The sequence below is a fragment of the Suricata suricatta genome, chromosome 12 (genome assembly GCF_006229205.1).
Source record: "Suricata suricatta isolate VVHF042 chromosome 12, meerkat_22Aug2017_6uvM2_HiC, whole genome shotgun sequence".
In the NCBI taxonomy this organism is placed as follows: Eukaryota; Metazoa; Chordata; class Mammalia; order Carnivora; family Herpestidae; genus Suricata; species Suricata suricatta.
Window position 1 is genome coordinate 11,267,099 of NC_043711.1, and position 22,497 is coordinate 11,289,595.

The 22,497-nt window shown below is 56.9% G+C and overlaps 2 protein-coding genes across 3 annotated transcripts in view; both read right to left on the minus strand.

Moving 5' to 3' along the window:
* Positions 1-9,384: 9,384 nt before the first annotated feature.
* EPHX3 (epoxide hydrolase 3) lies at positions 9,385-12,908 on the minus strand. Of its 2 annotated transcripts, XM_029917566.1 has the most exons (7): positions 12,331-12,908; positions 12,013-12,098; positions 11,513-11,670; positions 11,292-11,420; positions 10,360-10,463; positions 10,127-10,263; positions 9,385-10,039 (listed from the first exon to the last, which is right to left on the minus strand). In XM_029917566.1, exons 1-7 carry the CDS (start codon positions 12,571-12,573, stop codon positions 9,814-9,816), a joined length of 1,083 nt encoding a protein of 360 aa, XP_029773426.1. In that variant the 5' UTR covers positions 12,574-12,908; the 3' UTR covers positions 9,385-9,813. The 2 variants fall into 2 exon arrangements, with proteins under 2 accessions (XP_029773426.1, XP_029773427.1); XM_029917567.1 differs by lacking the exon at positions 10,127-10,263 and having other exon boundaries at positions 10,334-10,463.
* A 3,002-nt stretch (positions 12,909-15,910) lies between these two features.
* BRD4 (bromodomain containing 4) overlaps positions 15,911-22,497 on the minus strand; it is a 39,788-nt gene continuing 33,201 nt past the window's right edge. Inside the window, exons 15-21 of the mRNA XM_029917838.1 lie at positions 21,871-22,487; positions 18,968-19,080; positions 18,706-18,868; positions 18,444-18,574; positions 18,104-18,309; positions 17,765-18,005; positions 15,911-17,442 (exon numbers count right to left, since the gene is read on the minus strand). Of these exons, the coding sequence (XP_029773698.1) occupies positions 17,374-17,442; positions 17,765-18,005; positions 18,104-18,309; positions 18,444-18,574; positions 18,706-18,868; positions 18,968-19,080; positions 21,871-22,487 (1,540 nt within the window). The 3' untranslated portion in view covers positions 15,911-17,373. The remainder of the gene's footprint in view (positions 17,443-17,764; positions 18,006-18,103; positions 18,310-18,443; positions 18,575-18,705; positions 18,869-18,967; positions 19,081-21,870; positions 22,488-22,497) is intronic.

Consider the following 22,497-nt stretch of genomic DNA (forward strand, 5'->3'; position numbering starts at 1 on the left):
TCCTGGGGTCCCTGCCCACCCTCCACCCACACAGCCTGGGACCCGCAGATTCTTGGAAATTCAAGCCAGCCATTCGATGAGGCGTGGGCTGAACCCGCAGTGACAGACACGCCAGTCCCGTGAACACCCACGCTCCCCACACTCAGAGCCTGGGGACGCACACAGAGCCAGGGCACAAACCCAGAGCCACAGATACCCCAAAACTGAGGCCAGGCACGTCCTCGGAATCTCATGCACACACAACCACCCTGCCCCACCGCAGACGTATGCACAGAGCTTCATGAGGACTTAAAATATAAGACACAAACCCAGGGGCAGCATTTGTAGCCTCAGACCTCAGACACGCATTAGGAAGGAATCTCATGGATGTGAGGGTGCGCGCGCGCGCACACACTTATGCGCGCACACACACGCCTTCTTACTCTCAGCTCTCCTGGAAAGCACCCTTCTTCTTCCTTACTCCCCTGCATGAACCCCACCAGTCCACCCCAGCCCCCAGCCCCAGCCAGCCCCCTTACAGCTTTGCTGCTCAGCCTTGCTCGATTTGATCAACTGCCTTTTCCAAAATCAGTCTCGCTCCAGAGCCACCCTGAAGCCCACTCTGTCCATGTGGCGATAATGGGGACCCGGAAAGGGGCCTCAAGCCCAACCTTGGAGGAGCCCTCATTCCACAGAAGAAAAAGCTGGACACAGACAGCCCTCCAGCTCCATGGGTTCAGAGCTGGGCCAGAGGGAGGGACAGAGTCTGGGAAGGGCATGCAGAGGGGTTGGTGAGGGTTCTGCTTGAGGGTAGTTCCTTATTTGTTCATTCATTTATTCAACAGGTGCGTGTAAATCTCTGGCTTTATGCCTGGCTTTGTTCCAGGGGCTGCGGTATACCTTCCTCCCCCAGAGAGGGCTCCCCAGAGAAGGGTCCAGTGGACCCCAGCCAGGAAGGCAGAACTGGAGGGAAAACACCACAGCAGAGACACAGGTCTGCACCCACACGAGGGAGCAGAGAAAGGAGGAGGAGTGGACAGGCCAGGGGTCACATCGCCACCATAAGGAGGAGGAGAAAGAGGCCAGGCTGTCTCCCCTGGTATTTGGCTACAAGGAGGAGGGATGGGTTGGGCATAAGGCGCTGAATCTACGTTGCCTAGAGATGGGTCATCGATATATGGAGCTGAGCATCTGGAAGCCATGATGGGAGATTTTCACCAGGGCAGTGTGGAGACCTTCAGGCAACTTTTAACCTTTTTATTTTAAAATAATGTCAAACGCAGAATAGTATAATTTCCATATGCCCTTTGTCCAGATTCACCAACTCTTTCCACACTTTGCCACCTTTGCTTGATCTGAATCAGTTCTTCAGCTTTTCCCTGTCTTTTGTGGTATTGCCATGTTGGGAGAATCAAGGCCACTCGTTTCTCAGGATGTTGTCCAGCGGGCTGACCACCCAGGGAGTATGTCATTGTGCAGAACCACAGAGGAGATGCTGGTCCTCCCCAGTGCGGCGTATCAGGAGGTACCTGACATCAGTTCCCAACACTGGTGATATTCAACTTTGACCACTTATGTGAAGTTGGCCAACTTTCCCTACTATCAAGGTACTGTTCTCTTCCTGTCCCCTCCTCCCGTAATAAATAAATCTCAGTATCATGTGGGGAAATACTTTGAGACTATGTCAATAGCCTGGTGCCCATCAAATGTTCACCCACTGGGTTGGGCATTTATTGATAATTTCTTCCGGGAATTTTTGAAAAACTGAGTTAAGGGCACCTGGGTGGCTCAGTCAGTTGAGCATTCGACTTTGGCTCAGGTCATGATCTCACGGTATGTGAGTTTGAGCCCCGCATTGGGCTCTGAGCTGTCATCACAGAGCCTGACGCAGTGCTTGAACCCACGGATCATGACTTGAGCCGAAGTCAGATGCTTAACTGACTGAACCACCCAGATGCCCCACCACTTTGCCATTTTAGAGTGCACAGCTCAGTGGCATTTAGTGCAACCATCACCTCTATCCATTTCCAAGACATCTCTATCACCCCAAAGGGACACCCCATCCCCTAGGGCAGCCGCTCCTCCAGCTTCTGGCAGCTTCCAAGCGGCTTTCTGCCTCCATGGATTTGCCTGTCCTAAACATTTTATATACATGGACCCAGCGTGGGATCCTTCGTGTCTGGCTCTTTTCACTCAGCATAATGTTTCTGAGGTTCATCCCCACCATGAAGCATGAACCAGTGATGCCTTCCTTATGGCTGAGTAATATTCCATTGACTGGCTGTATCATATTTGCTTATGCCTTCATCCATTAATACCTTGGATGATTTTTAAAAGCTGGAAGAGGAAGAGGGGAAGAAGGCAGAGAAGTAGTGAGAAAGAAGAAGCATGAAGGGCCAAGGGTGACAGGTGAATGACTGGCCACAGCCTGGGGGCCAGAAACGACCCCCCCCCCCGCACCTCCCCTCCCCACAAGCTGATAGATGGGTCAGCCCTGTGGGACAGGAAGTGAGGATTCTCTCTGCCAGTCTCCTCTTCTGGATGCAGCTCCCAGGGGAGGGACTATTTGCCTTTTTATGGTGACTTGCTGGAAGCTTTCTAGAGGAAGAACACATTTTAGAACTCAGGCCTGAGTGACTCCAGGCCACAGGAGTATGAGGGGTGTGGGCAGGGTGGGGTGGGAGTGGGGATCACACAGAGAAAAGGACAAAAGTTGCACAAGAAGGAGCACAGCGTGATTCATAGTAAGTGTACTGAGTCAACAGACCCTAGGGCAGGTGCAGCTCTGGGAGCCCATCACCCCAGGAGGAAATCCAAGCCCCTGGGCCCTACTTTCAGAGCTCAGACTGGCCTTACCCTCTGCAGCCCCTCCCTTCTCATCATCACACAGATTCAGTGTCCCTCTTCACCCAGCAGGCCTTGTGCTCTCATGGCCTTTGCCCAGGTTCTTCCCTCTGTGGGGACACCCAGCTAGTTACAAGGACCCTTTTGCTTCCTCCCCAAGCAGGAACTCACAGCGAGTGTTCTCTTCAAAAATGTATTTTCTTGGGGCGCCTGGGTGGCTCAGTCGGTTAAGCATCTGACTTCAGATCAGGTCACGATCTCACAGTTTGTGGGTTCAAGCCTCGCGTTGGGCTCTCTGCTGTCAGCACAGAGCCCCTTGAAGATCCTCTGTCTCCCTCTTTCCCTGTCCCTCCCACACACGTGCTCTCTCTTTCTCTCTCTCAAAAGTAAATAAACATTAAGAAAAAGTTTGTTAATGTATTTTCTTTCAGTTATAGGGAATGCTCTGCTATTTCTCACCATGCCACCCTTTTGCCCACACTGGTCCCTCTTTCTTCCAGCCTCTCATCCCTGTGCCTGGTGAACTCTCTTTATTCTTCAAGGTTTCAGCTCCAGGAAGTCCTCTCTGTCCCCCAGGCAGAGCCCCCCTGGGCTTTCTCAGCACCTTTCTGCTCTCTGTATCAGCCTGATCCACAAGGCGCTGGGGTATCTATGTCCTCAGTATCCTCACCTAGACTGGGAGCTTCCAGGAACCAGGCAGCACACAGCATGGTCTGGGCACAGAGACGGTGACATGGAGGAGTATGGTGACTCAGGAATTGGCTGCTGAAGGTGTTAGGATGCCCAACCCAGAAGGGCTGCCATGGGGGGCCCAGACCACTCTCTTCATTACCATTCTAGAAGTCTGGAGGTCCAGAAAAGGGTTTGAGGGTCCTGGGGAAAAGGTAGGGCTCCAAGAGGGGATTATCTCCTCCCCTGATCCATCTGAGAAAGGACTTTTTGCTGGAATAGATGTCCTAAGAGGTGCTGAGCTCCTCATCAGAGGGATCAACCAAGGAGCCTGGAGCCACATTTTGCTAGGCAGAATGTCTAGAGTCTGTGACTCTGCTGATCCAGTGGCCTCTGGTCCATAGCAAACAGAGAAGAAAAGGGAGCAATAATAGTGAAAACACAGGCTGAGGCCAGCATGAGTGGAGTGGAGAAAAAAGACAGAAAGACACATTTACAGAGCCCCTTCTGGGTGTCAATCCCAGATCAAGTCCCCGTGACTCAGCAAGTAGAATGTGGAGTCCTGGCTCCAGGATCCTGCTGCCTTCCAGCCACAGTAGCAGAACCAGCCCAAGGTGTCCAGACCCTTGGGGGACAGGATAGTCTGGAGCCACTATTCCCACAGCCTTGCAGTGGGCTGTCACACAGCGTGGTGGGACTAGGCGGTGAGCTTGCGCCCTCTCCCCTGCCCCTGCCAGCCACCTTGGCCCAGCATTGCATTTCTCCTCAATGAGCTCAGTCCCCAGGGACACAGGACCTGGGGCCAGGCCAAGACACAGCTGCCGGGCCCAGGCTGATGACCGTGAACCTGAGAACGTGCCCTCAGCTTCTCCTCCAGGGACCACAATCCTGCCCTCTGCACCAAAGCTGAGACCAGGCCCCCAGGCCCAGGCAGTGGGCCATGGGAGCCTGACTACAACCAGCAGGGGTGAGGGCTGCTGGGTGTGGGCCCTGGGCAAGAGTGGGAAGGCTGGACTCCAGGGGCTGTTGGCTGTAGACCCAACCAGCTCTTCTGGCCACTGCCTCCCTAGTGTCCTCTCATGCTCCAACTCTCTACCGCTCCCCACTGCCCAGAGTGACACCCTTCTCACCTTACCGGTCTTGGCCTGGGCTGCGTGGACCATTGGAGCTCTTTTCTCATACCCTGAAGGCTCCTTTCACCTGGCAGTTCCCTCTGCCCCTCCAGCTCTCCTCACCTTCCTTCACTCATTCAACAAATATTCAGTCATTCGACAAACATTTTACTGACAATCTAGGATAGGCACAGGTATCAAAGACAGGCTCAGTCCGTTGAGCATCCAGCTCTTGATTTCAGCTCAGGTCATGATCTCCTAGTTCGTGGGATCAAACGTTGCATCAACAGTGCCAAGCCTGCTTTGGATTCTCTCTCTCTCTCTGCCCCTCCCTTGCTCATGCTCTATCTCTCTCTCTCTCTTTCAAAATAAATAAACTTAAAAAATTTTTAAGTTAGTTTAAAAAAAGAGAAGAAACATGAAGGCAAACAAGTAAGAACCATGGACCGTGGCAGGAGGGAAGGAGAGATTTCAGTGTCAGAGGCTAGCAGGGCAGGGCTCAGCGTGTTAGTGTCCGTCTTGCTCACTGCTGAATCCCCAGGGTCTAGCAGAGCGCCTGGCCCACAGTAGGTGAAACAACTATCAGTTGATTGAATGAACCCACCAGGCACATCTCAGTACAGAGTGGGCCCCAGGAGCTGAGACTTGAATGTGCCCATTGGCAGCTCTGAGACTGCCCCCATTAGATCAGGGCTTGGTCAGAGGAAGGGATGAGGGCTGGTGACTGTGGAGGTGGGGGTGGGGTGGGGGGTGTTTCTTGGAGGAGGAGAGGGCGTGAGAACTGAGTTCGGAAGAGAGTGAAGAGAAGGGAACTCACTTCTATCGAGCAGCTGTGGACCCTGCAGCTCTGAAGGCCACTCTCCACCCCTGCTGGAGGTGGTGGTTTCCCTGTCTTAGGACCCTCCCCTGGGTGGGACATCCACTGGGCATCTTGGCCGCACAGGCCCTGGCTCAGACCGTTCTAGTCGTCTGTGTGTACAACCTTCCTCCAGACCCCATCTCCTCCCACTCAGGTCTGAACCATGACGCCCTGAGGCCTCTGCCTGTTCTTGGCTCCATGGCCCTTGAAGCTTGTCCTTCTCTCTATAAGTGTGGCACCTGTCCTCTCTACCTGTCCTCCTGCTTCAGAGAAGGGAAATTCCTCCTCAGGGCTTTTCATTGTCTCTTCCCTTGGCCAGAGGTTGAGCCCTCTTCTGCCACAAAGTGAAGTTCACAGGAATATGCAGCAAGTGCTCCTCTCGCATTGTCCCGCCCCCAAGCTCCTGACTCTCTACTCTCTACCCCCCTTCCCCTTGCCCCTGCTTCATTCTTCCCCTCCTCCACCCACTCCATGCCCTCAGAGGCTGACCTCTACCAGCTGTATCAATGCACGGCCTTGTCCTCTGGCTTCCAGGTGGGTTTGGCCAATAGAAGGCACTGGCAGAAGATGAAGCCAAAGGAAAGAATGGGGTATTAATCCTCCTGCATCCCTTCCTGTAGGGTCAGCTCATCCGGCTGTATCCCTTGGTCAAAGGCCCTGTCTGCACACATCTGTACTTGGGTTCTTTTTTTTTTTAATTATTTTATGATTATTTATTTTTGAGAGAGGAGAGAGATACAGAGTACAAACAGGGAAGGGCAGAAAGAGGGACACACACAGAATCTGAAGCAGGCTCCAGGCTCTGAACTGTCAGCATGGAGCCCGACGTGGGGCTCGAACTCACGAACCATGAGATGACGCCCTGAGCTGAAGTCAAATGCTCAACAGACTGAGCCACCCAGGTGCCCCTGTGCTTGGGTTCTAACACCCTTCTTCCCTCTTGTCTGGTCAGGGGCAGCAAGGGATGGTAATGGCTCTCCATGGGTGCTCGCCCCTTCGGTTTCTCCAAACCCTGCCCACTGTATGGGTCCCTGTACCAAACCTGTCTCAACTTACCCCCATTTGAATGTGCCACTTATTTTCCCTAGGCTAACAGCTGGGGTCCCCGTTCTTCCCTCCTCACTCCTGCTGAAGGGGGCTCGGATCATCCAAGTCCTGTGTCTTCAGCCTCCATTCCCAGCTTCCCTTCCTCACGATGTGCATGGCTCATTCCTCTCAATCTGTCAGCGGCTTGTGACGCCATGTGTGGTGCCCCTCCCCCTTGACATCCCCTGCCCTCCGCTGCTGGGGCATCATGCTTGCCTGCTTTCCTTCTTAACTCCATGGTTTCTCTGCTCTGCTTGTCCCTTCGATGTTGGGGCCCCAGGGGCTCAGTCTCCAGTCTTGTCTGCTCTGTTCTGGAGAGACTTCATCTTCTCCCAGCTTCAGCACCCCTCTGCCCCACCACACACGGATGCTCCCTTGACCATCTTTGTTTTTAATTCACAGATGCTTCTAGGTCCTTGCCCCAGGGGCCCAGCTCCTCATATTGACCATGCCCCTCAAACCTGCTTCTGGTCTTCCCTTCGCATGTGCTCCTCACCCAGGGCCTGGATTTGGCCTGGACCACGCCCATCCTCCTTCCAGGCCTCCCAACCCTCAGCTTTGCCCCTCGAGTCCTGCCCCTTCACCAGCCCCCAAGTAATATTCCAAACACACAGACCTATTTGAAACCCTCTCCTGCTGGCCCCTGGGGATCAGTCTCCTAGCCTGCTGTTTGAAGTCCACAGCTTCCCATCCCAACTTCCCTCCCAGTCTCACGGAACACTATATCAGCTGTGCATGGAGGCTTCTATGGGTTGGGTCACATCCTTGCAGGGGGTAGCTCCGAGGCTGCCTTCTCCAGGGAGTCCTCCCTCTCACTCCTCAAGTAAGTGCCCCCCTCTCTCCCTCGTTGCTTACTCCGCCTTCCCCATTCCTCCTCCGGTGCGAGGTCAAAGGCTCAGAGCCTGTAGTAGGGCAGATGAATGAGTGAATGAATGAATGAATGAATGGCTGACCGACTGACCGACTGACTGAATGAATGAATGATGGAAGGCGGTCTGGAGGCGGGAGCTCTAAGCAGGGAAAGGGAGTCTCTGAGCCTGGGAGGGGCCTCAGCCAGGCCGCCCCCCTCCAAAACCACCGGGTCCCTTCTCAGACTTGGAAGGGATGCGCGCGCCCAGCCCCTCCTCCGGGAGAAAGGCTCGCGCCGATTGGCTCAGGTTGCCTTCGGCGGAGTCACGAGTCTCTATTGGCTCGCTAGCCAGGACTCTGCCCAATCGCAGCGATTAATTCCATCCCCCGACTCCCAGACTCTGACTCCCTTCGCCCCGCAGCAAAGGAGGCGGAAGACGGCGCCTTCTTGTTACCCTGGCAACCGTCAGCGGACCCGTCACCCCAGCAACTGTCCGTCACCCCAGCAACTGTCCGAGGCCTCCCGTCAGCCTTCGCCTGGGCCCCTCCAATCACCCAGACAACCGCTACCCGTTCCGGTCAACCATCAGCCGTTTCCCCATCACCCTGACAACCGTCGCCAGACCCACCGCCCCCTGGACACACCATCCTCATCCTGCCCGCAGGCCTCCTCGCCCCAGACCTCCACCCCAGGCTCTGAGGTCGTGGGGTCCCATTTCTCTCCGGCCCGTCTCCTCGCCCCCAAGGGGCACTCACCCTTCCCACCCTGGAAGTGGAGGGCTCTGAGGTGGGTCGGTGCTGGGGACCCCGGCTCCCATCGGGCCAATAGGCTGCCCTGTGCTAAGGCAGTGATGGGCCCCCAACTGTCTCCCCGCTGCACTCTTGCGTGGGACTGTCCGGTCACAACAGGGAGCTTTTCAAAATGCAAGCCATGTCCCTCCCCTGCTGAAAACTCTCCCCCCGGCTCCCGTTGAGAATCTAATCCAAACTCCTCACAGCCCCTGGCGGTCTGGCTGTGGCCTCTTCTCCCTCGCTCTGCCCTAGAAGCCACTAATCGCCACGTCGTTACTCCAGCAGCCTAGGCTTATTTCCACCTCCAGCCTTCCTGTTTACTGCTTCCCACTCCCTGAAGTGTGTCCCCCAGCTAGGGAAGCCTTTCCGGAGCCGTAAGACACTCACCTAGCTCTCTATGCCCGTTCTGTTAACTCCAGAGTAAGGCTGTGTTGTTCACTCGCCAGGGCCTAGATCAGTGCCTGACACACATGATAGGTAAAAAGGATGTTATGTTAGAGACAACAGAGTACAGCAGGGGATGACCAACAGGCAGGCTTTAGCCAGCCAGGCCCATCCCAGGGACAAGAGAATGTATTTATGAGGTTACAGGTCCCCAGAGAGATTCATCATCATTCATCATGACACACTCCCCAAAGGCCAGGCAAAGGCTGGGGAGATAGAAGGGCCGTGACCAGCCTGAGGCTGGATGATTCACCCTCTACTTGTCCCACCTCATCAGGAGGCTGGAGCCGCAGCCCCCCTACTTACCACCCCCCCCCCCCCCCAAAGACTCAGCAGAATCTGTGTTTAATTTGGAGAAGATTCCAGGAGCTGGAGAGGCAGGTCTCAGACTTCAGATGGTCATTCAGGGAGCTGATCCCTTCCTGTGCCCCGTCCAGAATCTCAAACATCCACCCGAACAAAGCCCAGAGCTGTTTTTCCATGGATCTGACACAGGGATCCTAGGGATCTTTCCCAGGCCATAGCTAGAGACCTTGACTTAATGAGGCCTGGAGTCACAGCCTGGAGGAAGATGGTGGGAGCTGACCAGGACCTGGCTAGCAAATGAGAGTCTCCCCTTGGTGAGGTGGCCAGGTAGCAAGGCACAGACTCCCCTATTCCAGGAGTACCTTGATCAGCACCGTCCAATAGAATGCTTTATGCTTATGTGTCAATGGAGCCCTTGATATATGGCTAGAGTGACTGAGGGACTGGAGTTTTAATGGACCATATTTTAATTCATTTGCATTTAAACTGAGGCAGCTAGATATGGCTGCCAGGACTCTTATTGGACTGAACAGCTTTTAGCTGAAGACTCACACTGGAGATGAAAAGCCATGGAGGGGAAGGTCAGAGTCTGTGGTTTGTGCAGCTGCGGGGGCCAACCTTGGCAGGAAGGGGGAGGCCCCCGGAAGGGGAGAGGTAGGACACTGCACCCAGCTCTGCAGAGGAGAAGAGTCCCCGGTTCCCCAGGGCTGAAGTGCTTGTTTACGTGCACAACACACTCACACTGGTGTGTGAGCATGCAGCTTGGTGTGGCTGAGGGCCTGCACAGACACACTCTCACGCGGTCTCGGACTTCCATGCCTGTGTGCCGTCCAGGAGTTTCCCAGGCACACGCAGGCCAGGGAGGGAGGGCCGCTAGTCCAGCAGGTCTTGCAAGAAGGCCCACATGTACTGGTGCATCTCCTCGGGGTTGCTCTGCGGGATCCAGTGCCCCACGCCCGGCAGGATGTGGGCCTCCAGCCGGCCGGGCACAAAGCGACTGGCGATGGCTCCCACCAGCCCCTGCTCTAAGTAGGGGTCCTTCTCTCCCCACAGCAGCAGCGTGGGCACGGTCAGTTCCTGGGGCTCCAGGGGGACGTTCCTAGGGCCAAGACAGGTAGAAGAATAACCGCCCCTCCCTCCTGGCCCCCAGAACTCTCTTGGGCTCCCACCCTGGGTCTGGTCTCACCTGAAGAGGTTTCGGTAATAGTTGAGGGACCCAGTGAGGCCACCGGGCTGTGAGAAGTCGTAAAGGAAGGCCTCGAGCTCGCTGGGGGTTAAGTGTGAGATGCCTGATTTGCGGTGTGTGAGGACGGTCTTCAGGATCTGGGTACACAGCAGGACTATGGTTCTAGCACCCAGCCTGGCCAGTCCCAGCCCCCTACCCTCCACCTACCCTCCTAGGCCTTCGCCCTGCTGCACCTGGAAGTCAGACATGGACAGTAACTTCTCAGGCAGCCATGGAAGCTGGAACAGGAACATGTAGTTGGAACGGAAGAACTGGCTGATGTGGCGTATAGAGTAGTCTGCGGGTGGTAAGGGGAAAGGCAGATGTGAGGCCTGGGCCTGGGGTGGCCCCACACCCTTGCGCTCCTACATGCACCCAGGTCAGGCACCCTCAGGAATGTCATCGCATGCCTGACTGACCCTGTGGGGTGACTCGACACTCCTCCTGGCTGTGGTACGGGTGGCCCTCCCTGCCGAGTGGTCACTGTACCCACAGCGTGGGGGGCACCTCCCTCTGCAGCTCCCAGGAGCCCCCACAACCACTGGCGTGCTTCCCCTGCCCAGATTTGGATGCATTTCAACATTTATTGAGCACCTATTGTATGCCAGGACCTGTTTAAAACCCAAGAGACACAGCAGCAAATGGAACAAACAAAACTCCCTTGCCCCCAGAGAGCTGACAGTCTAGAGACAGAGATGGACAAGACACAGCCACAAGGAGGGAGAGAGAGAGAGGCAGAGAGACCATGGCACTAGGCCTACTATACTGGGAATTAGATTCAGGTGGTGAGAAGGGCATCTTCTTACTCATCTATGCCTTCCTTGCCAGAAGAAAGACATTTAGCCTCTCTTGCCTCAGTTTCCCCAACTGGATCGTGGAGATAAAAATACTTTTGTATGCACAGAGGCTTGTGTTGGTTATGGATACAGAGCTCCTTGTCAGAGCAATTGTTACCTGCAAGTGCCCCCAAAACTGTGAGTTACTCCTGAGCGTCCTGTCCCTGATTGTAGATTGGGAGCATCATGCGTGCCCCCTGGCCCGGGAGTATTGACTGGCAGACAAAGAAGTGTAGGCACAGAGACATACCCCACAGGCATACCCCAGCGTCCTGGACTCCCCAACACACCTTGGTACACAGACATGGGGGCACCGCTGACAACTACCATTCGTGCCACCAGGGATGGGTAGTAGATGGAGAAGTTCCAGGCAAGGACTGCGCCCCAGTCATGGGCCACCAGGATGCACTTGGAGTAACCTGGAGGGTGAGAGGAACCCATGTAAGTGAGATGCCAGGGAGAGGAGAGGCAGGTGTGAGGGAGGCCAGGCCTGGGATGGGGGTATCCGCACCCAGGCCCAGAATGACGTCCTGGATATCTGCCATCAGCAGGTCGATGGTGTAACAGTCAACATCCCGAGGTGCATCTGAGGAGCCGTATCCCCGCAGGTCCACGGCCACCACGTGGAACCGGCTCTGGAACTCCCAAAGCTGGTAGCGCCAGGAGAACCTGTCAGGTGGGTGGAGAGGGAGGTTGAGTCAGGGTCCCCAGGCTGCACTGGCATCCTCCGCCCTGCAGGGGCCTTAGGCGACCCCACCTCCCTGCCCTGGACCCCCCAGAAAGGAAGATGGGCTGAAGGCAAGGTCAGCTGCACTCGGGTCTAGGGCAGCCTCAAGGGCGATACCTCTTTGTCCCATCTCTGCAGGGACATTCCCGGAGACGCCTGTCCTCAAGCACCCCATCTGTATGCCTTGTGGCGCCCGTCTACCCAGCCAGCCCCCGTGGTCCGAGCTGCACCTCCAGCTCCACCCGCAGCCTTGGGCGCCCCAGATCCCTAGGGTTCAGACCTACCAGTTCTCCGGGAAGCCGTGCAGAAACAGCATGAGGGGCCCGTTGCCTCGTCCAGCGGAGACATAGTGGAGGCGCAGGCCCGAGCTCTGGGGGAGGGCACTGTCTGAGACCCAGGGAATCCCCCCTCCTCACTAGGCTTGACACCCCTTCCCCGCACCTTCCGGCCACCCGCCGACCCATATTTAAATTCGACCGTTTGCTGCCTGCTCACCCGGGGCCCGGGCCACACAGGCCCGAACCCCCGGGGGTCCTCGAGCCCCTCCCAACCCGCCCTGAAGCCCCGACGCCCCCCACAGCCACCCGCGCACGCACGCTTACCTTGAGGGTCAGGAAGCAGTGCTCGCCCAGGGTGGGGTCGCTCAAGCAGGCGGGTGGGGTGCGCCGGGGGCGCCCGCAGCAACCGCGCCGGGGCCGGCACAGCACGTGGGTGAGCGCGACGCAGCCATAGACGGCGGCGGCCACCAGCGCTGCGGAGAACACGAGGCTCCACATTAAGGCGCGCAGCAGCTTCAGAGTGACGCGCGAAGGCGCCAGCAGCGCTGTCACCACCAGCTCCGGCATGTCGCCGCGACCCGGGACGACTTCGGCACTGCCTTCGGGGGTGTGAGCGGGGGGCGAGGGCAGCAGCAGCGAGGCGGGATCCGGGCTCGGGAGCCCACCGCCTTTGGTCTGGGGTCCCTCCGTGCCTTCGGGGCTTAAGGAACGCGCCGAGAGAAGAGGCGGGAGGCTTAGACTGAAATTGCCACCACACACGACTCACCTAAGTGCCAGGTAAACACCTGGGCGCGTCAGGGAACTAGGATAGGGTGAGGGGATGGAGCTGCGAGGACCGGGCTTCCGAGGCTGGGGAGGAGCTTTGAGGGGAGGGGAAGAGAATTGAGGGCGGGCCCTAGGCAAGCGGGGGGCGGGGGAAGGCTGCATCAGGGGCGGGGCCTAGTAGGACTCCCGCTGCGGGTGGGTGGGAATATTAAGTCCAGAGGAAGACCGGTGTCCGGACAAGCAGGGCCTGAAACGAAGCAATGCAGGGTAGGCGCGGCCTACGCGCCGGAACCGTGGACCCACCTTGACCTAGGAGCTGAGAAAGAGATGGGAGCGTGACTTAGAGAGTGGGCGGGGCGAGGGTGGAGCCCAGGTGAGGAGGGGCCTAAGGTTGTGCGGGAGAAGGTCGGAGGCTGGGCCCTGATGGTTTGGGTGCGAGGGTTGGGCCAATAAGCTGGGGGTCAGACCGGGTCTGGGCCAATGAGACGGGGGCGGGGCCGAGACCTAATATGGCGGGGTGGGCGGGCCCGGAAGCGGAAGAAGGGGACAGGTAGTGCCTTGGCTTGCATTAGGAGGGAGGCGCGGGCGGTCGCCGCAGCCCGAGGAGGACTTGGGAGTCTCGGCCGCCGCCCTTCGGAGCTCCCCTCCTGGAGCGCGCGGCCCTGTCCTTGGGCTAGCTGGCTGAGACCTAGCAGCAGCCTCAACCAGGCCTGGTTCCAACGGCGGGACCAGCGGCCTCGACCCCGGGCAGCCCTCCAGTGAGTCCAGTGCCCGTCGGCCCCGCCCCCTGCACGGCTGTGATTGGAGGACGGTGGTCATTGACGTGCGGGTGACAGGTCTCCTTGGGGAGCCAATCGGCAGGTGCTGAGCCCGGGGTGGGGGGCGTGGGGGTTCGCCGGTGGCGACCAATAGAGACGCGGGGACCCTAACTTCTAGAGGGCCGACCCGGGCCGCGAGCCGAAGGACCGGGCCAGTTGTGTCCCTGGGGTTCTGTCAGAAAGAGGAAGTAGGGCAGAATCGGTCGAGAAGGCCGACAGGGCAGCTTCTTCCTGTTTTGGAACCTTCCTCAAGATCCTGAACATTTCAGTCACTCATCGTTTAACCCACATAACAACCCTATTAAGTGTACGTACTATTATCACATCCGTGTATTACAGACGTCGAACCTGAAATTCAGGGATTATTTGCCTAAAGCCATACAACCCGCTGAACAGGAGTTTCGAAAAAAAGCAACCATCTGGGGCTCCACCTCTCCCGTCCGAGGCAGCCATTGGAACGCTTTGGCTTTCTCCTGGTGTGGCCATTTCTTGAGGACCCATTTAGGGCGTTCATTAGGCATAGACTCGCTCCTCACCATCACTGGACGGACCCTACCCATCTTTAGTTTCCCTATGGGTTTCCTCCAAAGTCCCCTCTCATTATTTTTGTCACCTCCCACCGCTAACCTTCACCTTTGTGTTGTTAAGGCTGCTGAACATGACACGGTCCTAGGCCCATAATTAGGTCTGTGGGCTCCTACTTAAAGGGGAATGGTGGTTTATGTGGTTCGGGCGCAGTGAACAGCGGATCTCAGCACCAGGTAGGCGGCTATGATTACATGGCCTGTAGTGTACAAAGGTTTCCCTGTACTTAGTACCTTTCTTTTCTTGCACGATTAGCCTGGATTACAGCTTCGGTTTCTTTTACACTTTCCATCAAATCAATCCTCCAACCACGGGGTGATCCCGGTATCCCTTGTGAGTCATATAATTTGGCTGCATGGCTGGTGAGAGCCTGGGGATCGCCTTTCTTCCTCTGCCACACAGAACCCACTCCCACCATCCCTCTACCCAAGCTTTGCCCTCAGACAAAAAGACAGCAGTAGTCACAGGATGATTAATTTTATATTCAGTACAAATGTTTATTTTTGCAATGAGAACTGCACAAAAAAAAAAACCTTTAGTATATAAGTGAAAAGTCTACGAATCCCCTTCTACAAATGTCTGAAGTGTTTAATACAAGTCTCAGATTCACTGACATAATTATTGGCCAAGCGATCCGTGCATACAGTACAGTGGGGGCTTGTACACACCTCTTACTCTTGTATAGGACTAAGATTTCTAGTACTGTGGGAGGGAATGGGAAATGGCCAGAAAAATCAAATAGTAGATCCAAGTTCTAATTACAACCCAGTTAGAGGAACACCCATCAGGGAGGTGTGGAGAGGGCCATGGCAGAGTTAAACCTTTAGAAGGTGCAGACAAAACATTTCTCCAGCTAAACAGTTGGACCTGGCCTGGGGAAGTTACTGAACACAGCACGGGACAGAAATGAGGGGGTGGGAGGAGATGGAAGAAACCCCGAAGAACTGATGCGAGGCCCACTGGAACCAACACAGTGGCACGAGGTGCCTGCTGTGGGGGGTGAGGCAAGGGTAGGGAGGCGAGTGGGGGCCTCTGGCCGGATGCCTGAACCCTTGCCAGGTCTCACAGATTCCAAACACAAGATGATGCAAGGGCTTTTCCAGTTGAAATAGAAAGGGAGACGGGTTAAGAGTGCTAGAAATATTTGTTTACGTTTCTGCACACATAAGTGATACTTTCATCTTACATCCTAGGGGCCGCTCTTGAATGCCCCCTCACCCTGTGGCGCGCTGTTGGGCACACAGGCAGAGGGTGGCAGGGTGGCCATATGGCAGGATCTCTCGGCAGGCATGTGTGCGTGCGTGTCTACATGCACGGGGCAGGGGAGGATCCCATTTTGGGGGGATGTACACTTCTCTAAGAACATCTGGTTAACCCTGAGCTTAAATGAAAGGAGTAGTTAAGGTAGAGGCAGGCAAGGTGGCAGAAGTGGCCCAAGTCCTCGAGCGAGTGGGGGGAGCAGGATGGAGGAGGGGAAAGGGGGAAAACGCTGTCTGGAGTCTGGCCAGGTCCTGCTGGGGCATGCTAGCCCCACTAGGAGACCAGGGTCCACAGGAGGAATGGGTACCTGGACTCCCTGTCACAGCTTCACCTTGGTCACAGGAGACGGCCTAGGTGGCCCTGGTGGTAGTTCTTGTACAAAGGTGGTTTGGGATTGGGGGGCGGGGAGGGGGTGGAGCCTGGGCCTAAGCTAGGCAACAGGTGGTTCACAAAGAAATGTCAGGAAGACGCCAGCATTAAAAAAGAGAGATGTGTTTATTCCATGATCAGTACAGACCAAATGCATATTCACCGTATGAAAGTCAAACCAGTCAGTGACTCCAGAGTTTGGCCAACACTGAGGCACCAGCGTCGTGGTGTAGAGTGGGTTCTCATGGCACACGTAACCTCACCAAGGGCTCCAATTATAAAATTAAAAAAAAAAAAAAGTAGGGGAAGTGGCAGGTGCCCCCAGCCCCTGGTGCCCGCCTTGTCCCCTGGCCCTTCCTTTCCTGGTTAAAAAAAAAAAAAAAAAAAAAAAAAACCAACTCAAAACAGATTTGACATTAAAAAACAAACAAAGGAGGAGGGAAGGAAAAGAAAACATGGCTTTATAATTAAAAAGAGACTAATAAAGTTTGAAACTGAGTAAAATATAGGCAGTTTTTTTGTGTTTTGTGTGTTTTGTTTTGTTTTTTGTGGGTTTTTTTTGAGGTTTTTTTTTTTTTTTTTTTTTTACACCAGTTTGGTGGAGTCACCAACAAACTTCAAACAAAGATATGCCAACTATGCTCACTACACAGTACAGCCACGGTCACACACTACCCACAGCGCGGTGGCAGCCGCCGCTCAATGAGGAGACGATCACACCGTTTCGGAGATAAGCAGTGCCATTGTGTCTGGAGGAGAAGAGAGAATTAAAAATAAAATAGAATCCAACAAAAAATATATATATAGAAAAAAAAAAACCCAGAAACACAGGTGGGAAGGAACTGACTTTGGTTGGTGGCCTCACTCACCGGGCGAGGCCGGCCCACACACGCGCGTGACAGTCACCTCGCTCCAAATTGCCATGGACACACACACACCTCCACGGCACTATTCCCTTTTGCACAAGCGAACACTTACAGAGAGCGGCTCTCGATTAAAGGCTTGTGGGGGGGAGGGGAGGGGTGGGGTCTGTTCAAGGCAAAGTCAGTGCCAGCAAGGGGGTGGGCCAGCGCCCTTGCCCGCCTCCAGCTCGCTCGGGCCTGCCCTGGCCTTCTGGGAGCGGGCGGTGGTGGCTGGGGTGTGGGGGGAAGGACTCCTGGTGGGCAGGACGTCACGAACGTCACTTTCTCGGGGACAGAAACCAGTCACGGTGGTGGCGGCAGCAACAATGTCCTGTGTATACTGTGTAGACATTTGGCGGAGAGCAGGGCCTCTGCCCTGCATGCGGGGACGCGCGGCTTGGGTCTGGCCGGCACTTGCTCGTGGCGAGGCGTGCTCTGAGCTGACGTCCTGTGAGGGGGTGGTGGGTGGCGGGCTGTCCGGCTGGCTGTAAGGCAGACAGGCTCTGCGATCCTCAGCTGCCCGTCAGGCCTGCCCCGGGCATAGCATGCAGGAGGGCCAGGCCCGGAGACACCCCCTCGCCGCTGCTACCGCCTCCACTGCCGCCCCTAACACTATGGAGAGTCAACGTTTTGCCAGAAAATCAAAGTCAGAAGTCACCTAGGTGCTCTCAGAAAAGATTTTCTTCAAATATTGACAATAGATCACTCTGGAAATTCATGTCAATGGTAGCTGCCATCTGGGGGCGAGAGGAGGGAAGGAGCGAGTGAGAAGAGGTGCCCTACCCTGGCTACAGCTTCCAAACTCCCCTCCCCCTCACACCCTCCCAGCACTGGCCATGCCCTCAGGGCCCACACCCGGGAACCTCAGCACTGACCCTGAGCCACCTCTGAGGCCCTGAGGCCAGCGCAGTGCAGAGAAGGAGGAGCCCTGTTCCAAGCACCCACCCCATGGGTGCTCACCCCACCTTCTCGGACAGTGGCTGCCTTCACACCTCGGTTCATGGTCTCCTTTCCTGGCCCCTCCAAGGGTGGACTCCTGCCCAGAGGTCCCCCACTCACCGCTTCCCGGCGCCTTCGCTCTTGCTCCCGCTTTCGGGCCAACTCCCTCTGCTGGTCCAGCATGGACTGGGGCTGGGAGCTCTGGGCCTGGGGGGCGGCGGCGGCGGCCACTGCGGCTGCCTGCTGCTGCTGCTGCTGCTGCTGCTGTTCCTGCCGTTGCTGCTGCTGCTGCTCCTGGCGCCGGCGTGCCTCCTCGTGGGCTCGCCGGGCCTGCTCTAGCGCATCCTCATCCTCTCGGCTCCTGAGGAGAGCAGGCCAGAGTTGCCAGTGAGCAGGGGGGCAGGAAGGAGTGCAGAGCAAGCCCCAGAACACGTCAGGCTGCCTGCAACCCCAGCCCACCTCATGCGCTCCTGCCGAAGCCGCTCCTTCTCCTTTTCTGCGTGCTCGGCCTGTGCCTTCAGGGCCTTCTCGCGCTCCTCCTTCTCCCTGGCAGCCCGGCGGAACTGCTCGAAGCTGTCACTTGAGGACTTGGCTGTGGAGGACGGGGTGGTGGGATGCTTCTGCACCAGGCTAGCCCAGGAGCCCATGTTCTTGATTTTTAAGTCCTGCCAGGCAGAGAAACCACAGGGTGAGGGGTCCTGCCACGTCTGGACTCCTCCCAAGAGGCCCAAAGCCTGAGGACACACCCACCAAGGTGCCTCCCTGGAGTGGGGGACACTCACGGACTCACTGTTCCTACCTTTTTGGGTGCAACTGGCGTCTTCGGCTCCTGTTTCTGTTTGTCCTTGTCGGGGGCCCCTGGTGGGGGTGCATTCTGCTCAGGGGGCCGGATCACAGGCCTCCCGACGTCCACAGGCTTCATCTCAGGCCCTGGAACACAAACAGCTTGTGGGCCTCGGCTGGGGCCCATTCCCCCCTGCCCCCAAGCCCAGCAGGGCACAGTCAATCAGCCCACAGAAAGCTCTCGTCCAGTGCAGGCCGGGGGCAGAGAGGGCACTCACGTTGGGGCAGGTGAACGGGCGCCTTGATGCTCTCCGGGTGCTTAGGGGGCTCTGGCCGCAGCGAGGGGCTGAAAGGCTCGCTGCGGATGATGGGTGAGTGGATCTTCTCCTCCTTTACCACCACCAGGGGCTGGGGCTGGACCACAGAGGCCGCGCGCAGCTCCTGGGATGGCACAGGCACGGTGACCGGTGAGGCAGGTGGGCGCCTCTGGCACCGGCCCACACCTGGCCCTAGGGGTTGCGGCCCAGCCCTGCCCTTTACCTGCTTCTTAGGCTGGACGTTTTGCTGGGGTGGCGACTGGTGGGTCAGGCTCTGGAACGGTGGCATCTGGGGGGAATGTATCATAAGCGGGGAGGGGGCTTCGCGGAGGTGACCTAGGAGAGGTGACAAGGAGCACATCAACTTGTATGGAAGCCACTGGCCTGGGCCCAGACAAGCCCCATACAGGCTAAGCCCCGAGCAGATCAGGGCCCTAGCTCAGTGTACAGCAGTGCTGTGTGGGGCCATGAGCTCAGTCCTGGTGTCAGAATCATCAGGAATCTTTGAAAAGTAAAGATCCTGACATATTTGGTCCCAGGTAAGGTCTAGGCCTGAGTACTTTTTAAAAGCTTACCAGATGCCTCTATGGCACAGCCTGGGTTAAAGAAAAGGGATATCAGTAACCTCACGGAACACACAGCCTGGGTTCCCAGCGGTCCATGCATGGCTTAACATGCCTGCAGGGACGAATGCTTTGGGCCTAGGGCCAGGTCCCCAGGACCTCCCCCACACAACTCAGCTTGCAGCCCCACAGGAGGGGGACTCTTGGAACTGGCCCACCACAGCAGGGCCAGTGGGACAGTCCTCACCTTGCAGCTCTTACGGGAATTGGGCCAGCCCGCCCACGAACCTTCCTCAAACCAAAGGTGGGGTGGGGAGTTAGGGAAGGGTCAGTGGAGAGCTAGGCAGCCATGAGGTCCAAGTACCTGGGACAGAGCAGGAGTCTGGAAAGCTCCATCAAAGCACTTAAACCTGATGCCCCAGTTTCACTGGTGAGAAAACAGCCTCAGGTCATATATAGTCCCCAAGTACTGCCTTCAGCTCTTCTACCTACTCTAGCACGGAAACACCCTCCTGCTTGAATCCTTGGCATGCCTTGCCAGCTCCAGTGTGGGACAAGCCACACTTGCCCTTAACACAAAGCCACCTCTCTGCAATGCCTTCTGTACTCCCGGTCCTGCCTTGCGCCTCACACTGGACAACCTAACTCAAGTTCCCCATGCAGGCCCTTTCCCTGACCTTTTCCAGGCTGGATTCCAGATGTCATCTGCCAGCATAGATACAAACACCCTGGGCTCTCCACCAGTCTCCCGGGCCTGGCACAGACCACAATGCCCTAGGTATGGGAGATCCTTCCTGCCCATCTCTTTAAGGCCAGAACTTGCTCCTAACCTCAGAAAGGCAGAATGGCTGCTCAGAGAGAGCATGGTGGTGAGGATCAGCCTGCCCCTTGGTCCCATGTGGCAGGTTTTGCCAGACTTGGTGTTGAGGGCCCCAGTTCAGGCCTACGACAGGATTGTGACAGCCTCTTGTCTGGGTGGCTCCCTCAGCAGCACCTGTTTCACCTACCAGCCATTAGAGGGGAGGCCTAACAGCTCAGGGGTAGTGCCTACAAGCTGGCCACGTGCCCATGGATGCCTGTGACACCCCCTTGAGACTCCAACCACTGGCCCTTGGCTTTAAGTCCCCAGCAGTGTTCCAACCCATACTGTTCCCTATGACCCATCCCAGGCTGGAGGAGAGCAGGGGAGTGGGCCTGGGGACTCACAGCACAGGTGGCCAGAGGCGGTTTACCCCACCCTGAGCACTGGCTCTGCTGAAGGCAGCTCATCACCTGCCCCCCACGGCCCCCCACAGGGAAGCCTGGCCTTCCTCAAGGGTGAGAACAGGCAGAGTGGCACAGCTGCCAGGACCAGCACCAGCCTTTCCCAGGGAGGACAGACAGCTGTTCTTGGCTCAAGGCATGCAATGATCCACTTGGCACCTGGAGGCTTTTCCTAGGTTTAGGACCGGTCATGGCCCGAGATCAACAGCCTTGTTGTTTAATTTGCAGGCAGCACCTGCACTCCCCAGCCAGACCATGCGGTCTGCCCTACAGAGGCCAAGAACCTCAACCCTGATCCGCACGTGTCAGCACGCCAGGAGGCGTGGACCACCACATCCCCTCACTAAGGCCGGCCGGCCGGCACAGTTTGGTCACCGACACTTAGAGAACAAGGGTCAGGAGAGGTAAGAGGGTGTCCAGCCTGACCATTGCTGTGGAAAAGGGCAGCCTGCATTAGGCTGGACAAAGGGAGCAGGAAACGGGAGATGGCTCTTGGGTGTGCCCCAAGCCACCTCTCAGCTTAAACCCAATTCTCTCTCATTCGGTCCTCACTCTACCAGGTGAGATTTACAATGCTGAGAGCAGAGCACCTAGGCCTACAGGTTCCCAAACAGCCCCCGCTACCCCAGCCCGCCCCTAGCTCTAACTGGACCTCACTTCCCACCCTGTTAGTGAAACTGACTCAGGCTCATCCTTTAATACCCCCTCCAGGAAGCCTGTCCAGACTCCCAGAAATAGATCAGATGCCTCCCCGGGCTCTGGCTTCCCACCTAGCAGGATCACGATGCTCTGTAATGCTCTTGACTGTGACTTCTGAGACAAGGGCCAGCGGAGACCCATTCTCAGTTATATCAGGTTGCAAGCTAAGACAGACCCTAGGTAACAACGATACATGAAGCACCAATGCCCCCTTTTGGCTGCCTCTCCAACCAACCCAGAGCCTTCAAGGCTCAGTTCTGAGCCCACCTCAGCCTGGAGCATAAGCCAACTCATCAGGCTTCTTCTCTTATTATTTATTTATTATGTCTTTTCTTTTGAGAGAGAGAGAGAAAGAGACAGAGTGTGACCAGGGGAGGGGCAGAGAGAGGGGGAGACAGAATCTGAAGCAGGCTCCAGGCTCTGAGCTGTCAGCAGAGCCCGACTCAGGGCTCGAACCCACGGACTGTGAGATTATGACCTGAGCTGAAATCAGATGCTTAACTGACTGAGCCACCCAGGCGCCCCCCATTTGGCTTCTTAAAAATAAGATGCCGGGCCCAACACCAGCCTTCCCAAAGCCCAGGGGCAAGGGCCAACTTACCGGTTGAATAGGGGTCTGACTTGTGGTGCCGGGGTGAAGGGTGGTGCTGGATGACTTGTTGAGGCTTGGCGGGTTGTGGTGGCGGCGGCTGCTGGCCGGGGGGTGGGTGTGCAGGCTGTTGGCCTGGGGGTGGCGGCGGCTGCTGGATGTGGGTAGGGAACTGCATGGGCTGCATGTGCACGGGCCGGGGGGGAGGCTGGTGCTGCTGCTGGGGCGGTGGCTGGGGCTGGGGGGGCGGCGGTGGTGGCTGCTGCTGTTGCACAGAAGGATGGGGTGGGGGCGGCAGGGGAGGCGGGGGCTGGGACTGCACCTTCACGGAAGGGAGTAGTGGTGTGGGGGGCTGCACCTTCTGCAGCTGCTGCAGGTAGAGCTGCATCTGCATGGAAGTGAGGGGTGGGGCGGGCGGCTCTTCATCCTCCTGCAATAGCACTTGGGGGGGCTGAGCCATGGGGGGCTGTGGGAGAAGGGGTGGCTGGGCCAGGGCAGGTGACACGGCCGGGGGCCGGGCGGGCTTGGGGGGCAGGGCAGCAGCTCGGTTGCTGGGCCGCGATGGCTGCTGGGGCAGTGCGTTGTGCAAAGCTGGAAAGAAAATGGCGTGACAGTGAGGCTCATGGCTCCTGTACCCCA

Coding starts and splice junctions, on each gene's coding strand:
- EPHX3 (XM_029917566.1), bottom strand. CDS start 12,573: ATGCCGGAGCTGGTGGTGACAGCGCTGCTGGCGCCTTCGCGCGTCACT. Junction 11,671..12,012: donor CACGGCTTCCCGGAGAACTG/GTAGGTCTGAAC, acceptor CCCACCTGACAG/GTTCTCCTGGCGCTACCAGC. Junction 11,421..11,512: donor GGACGTCATTCTGGGCCTGG/GTGCGGATACCC, acceptor CTCACCCTCCAG/GTTACTCCAAGTGCATCCTG.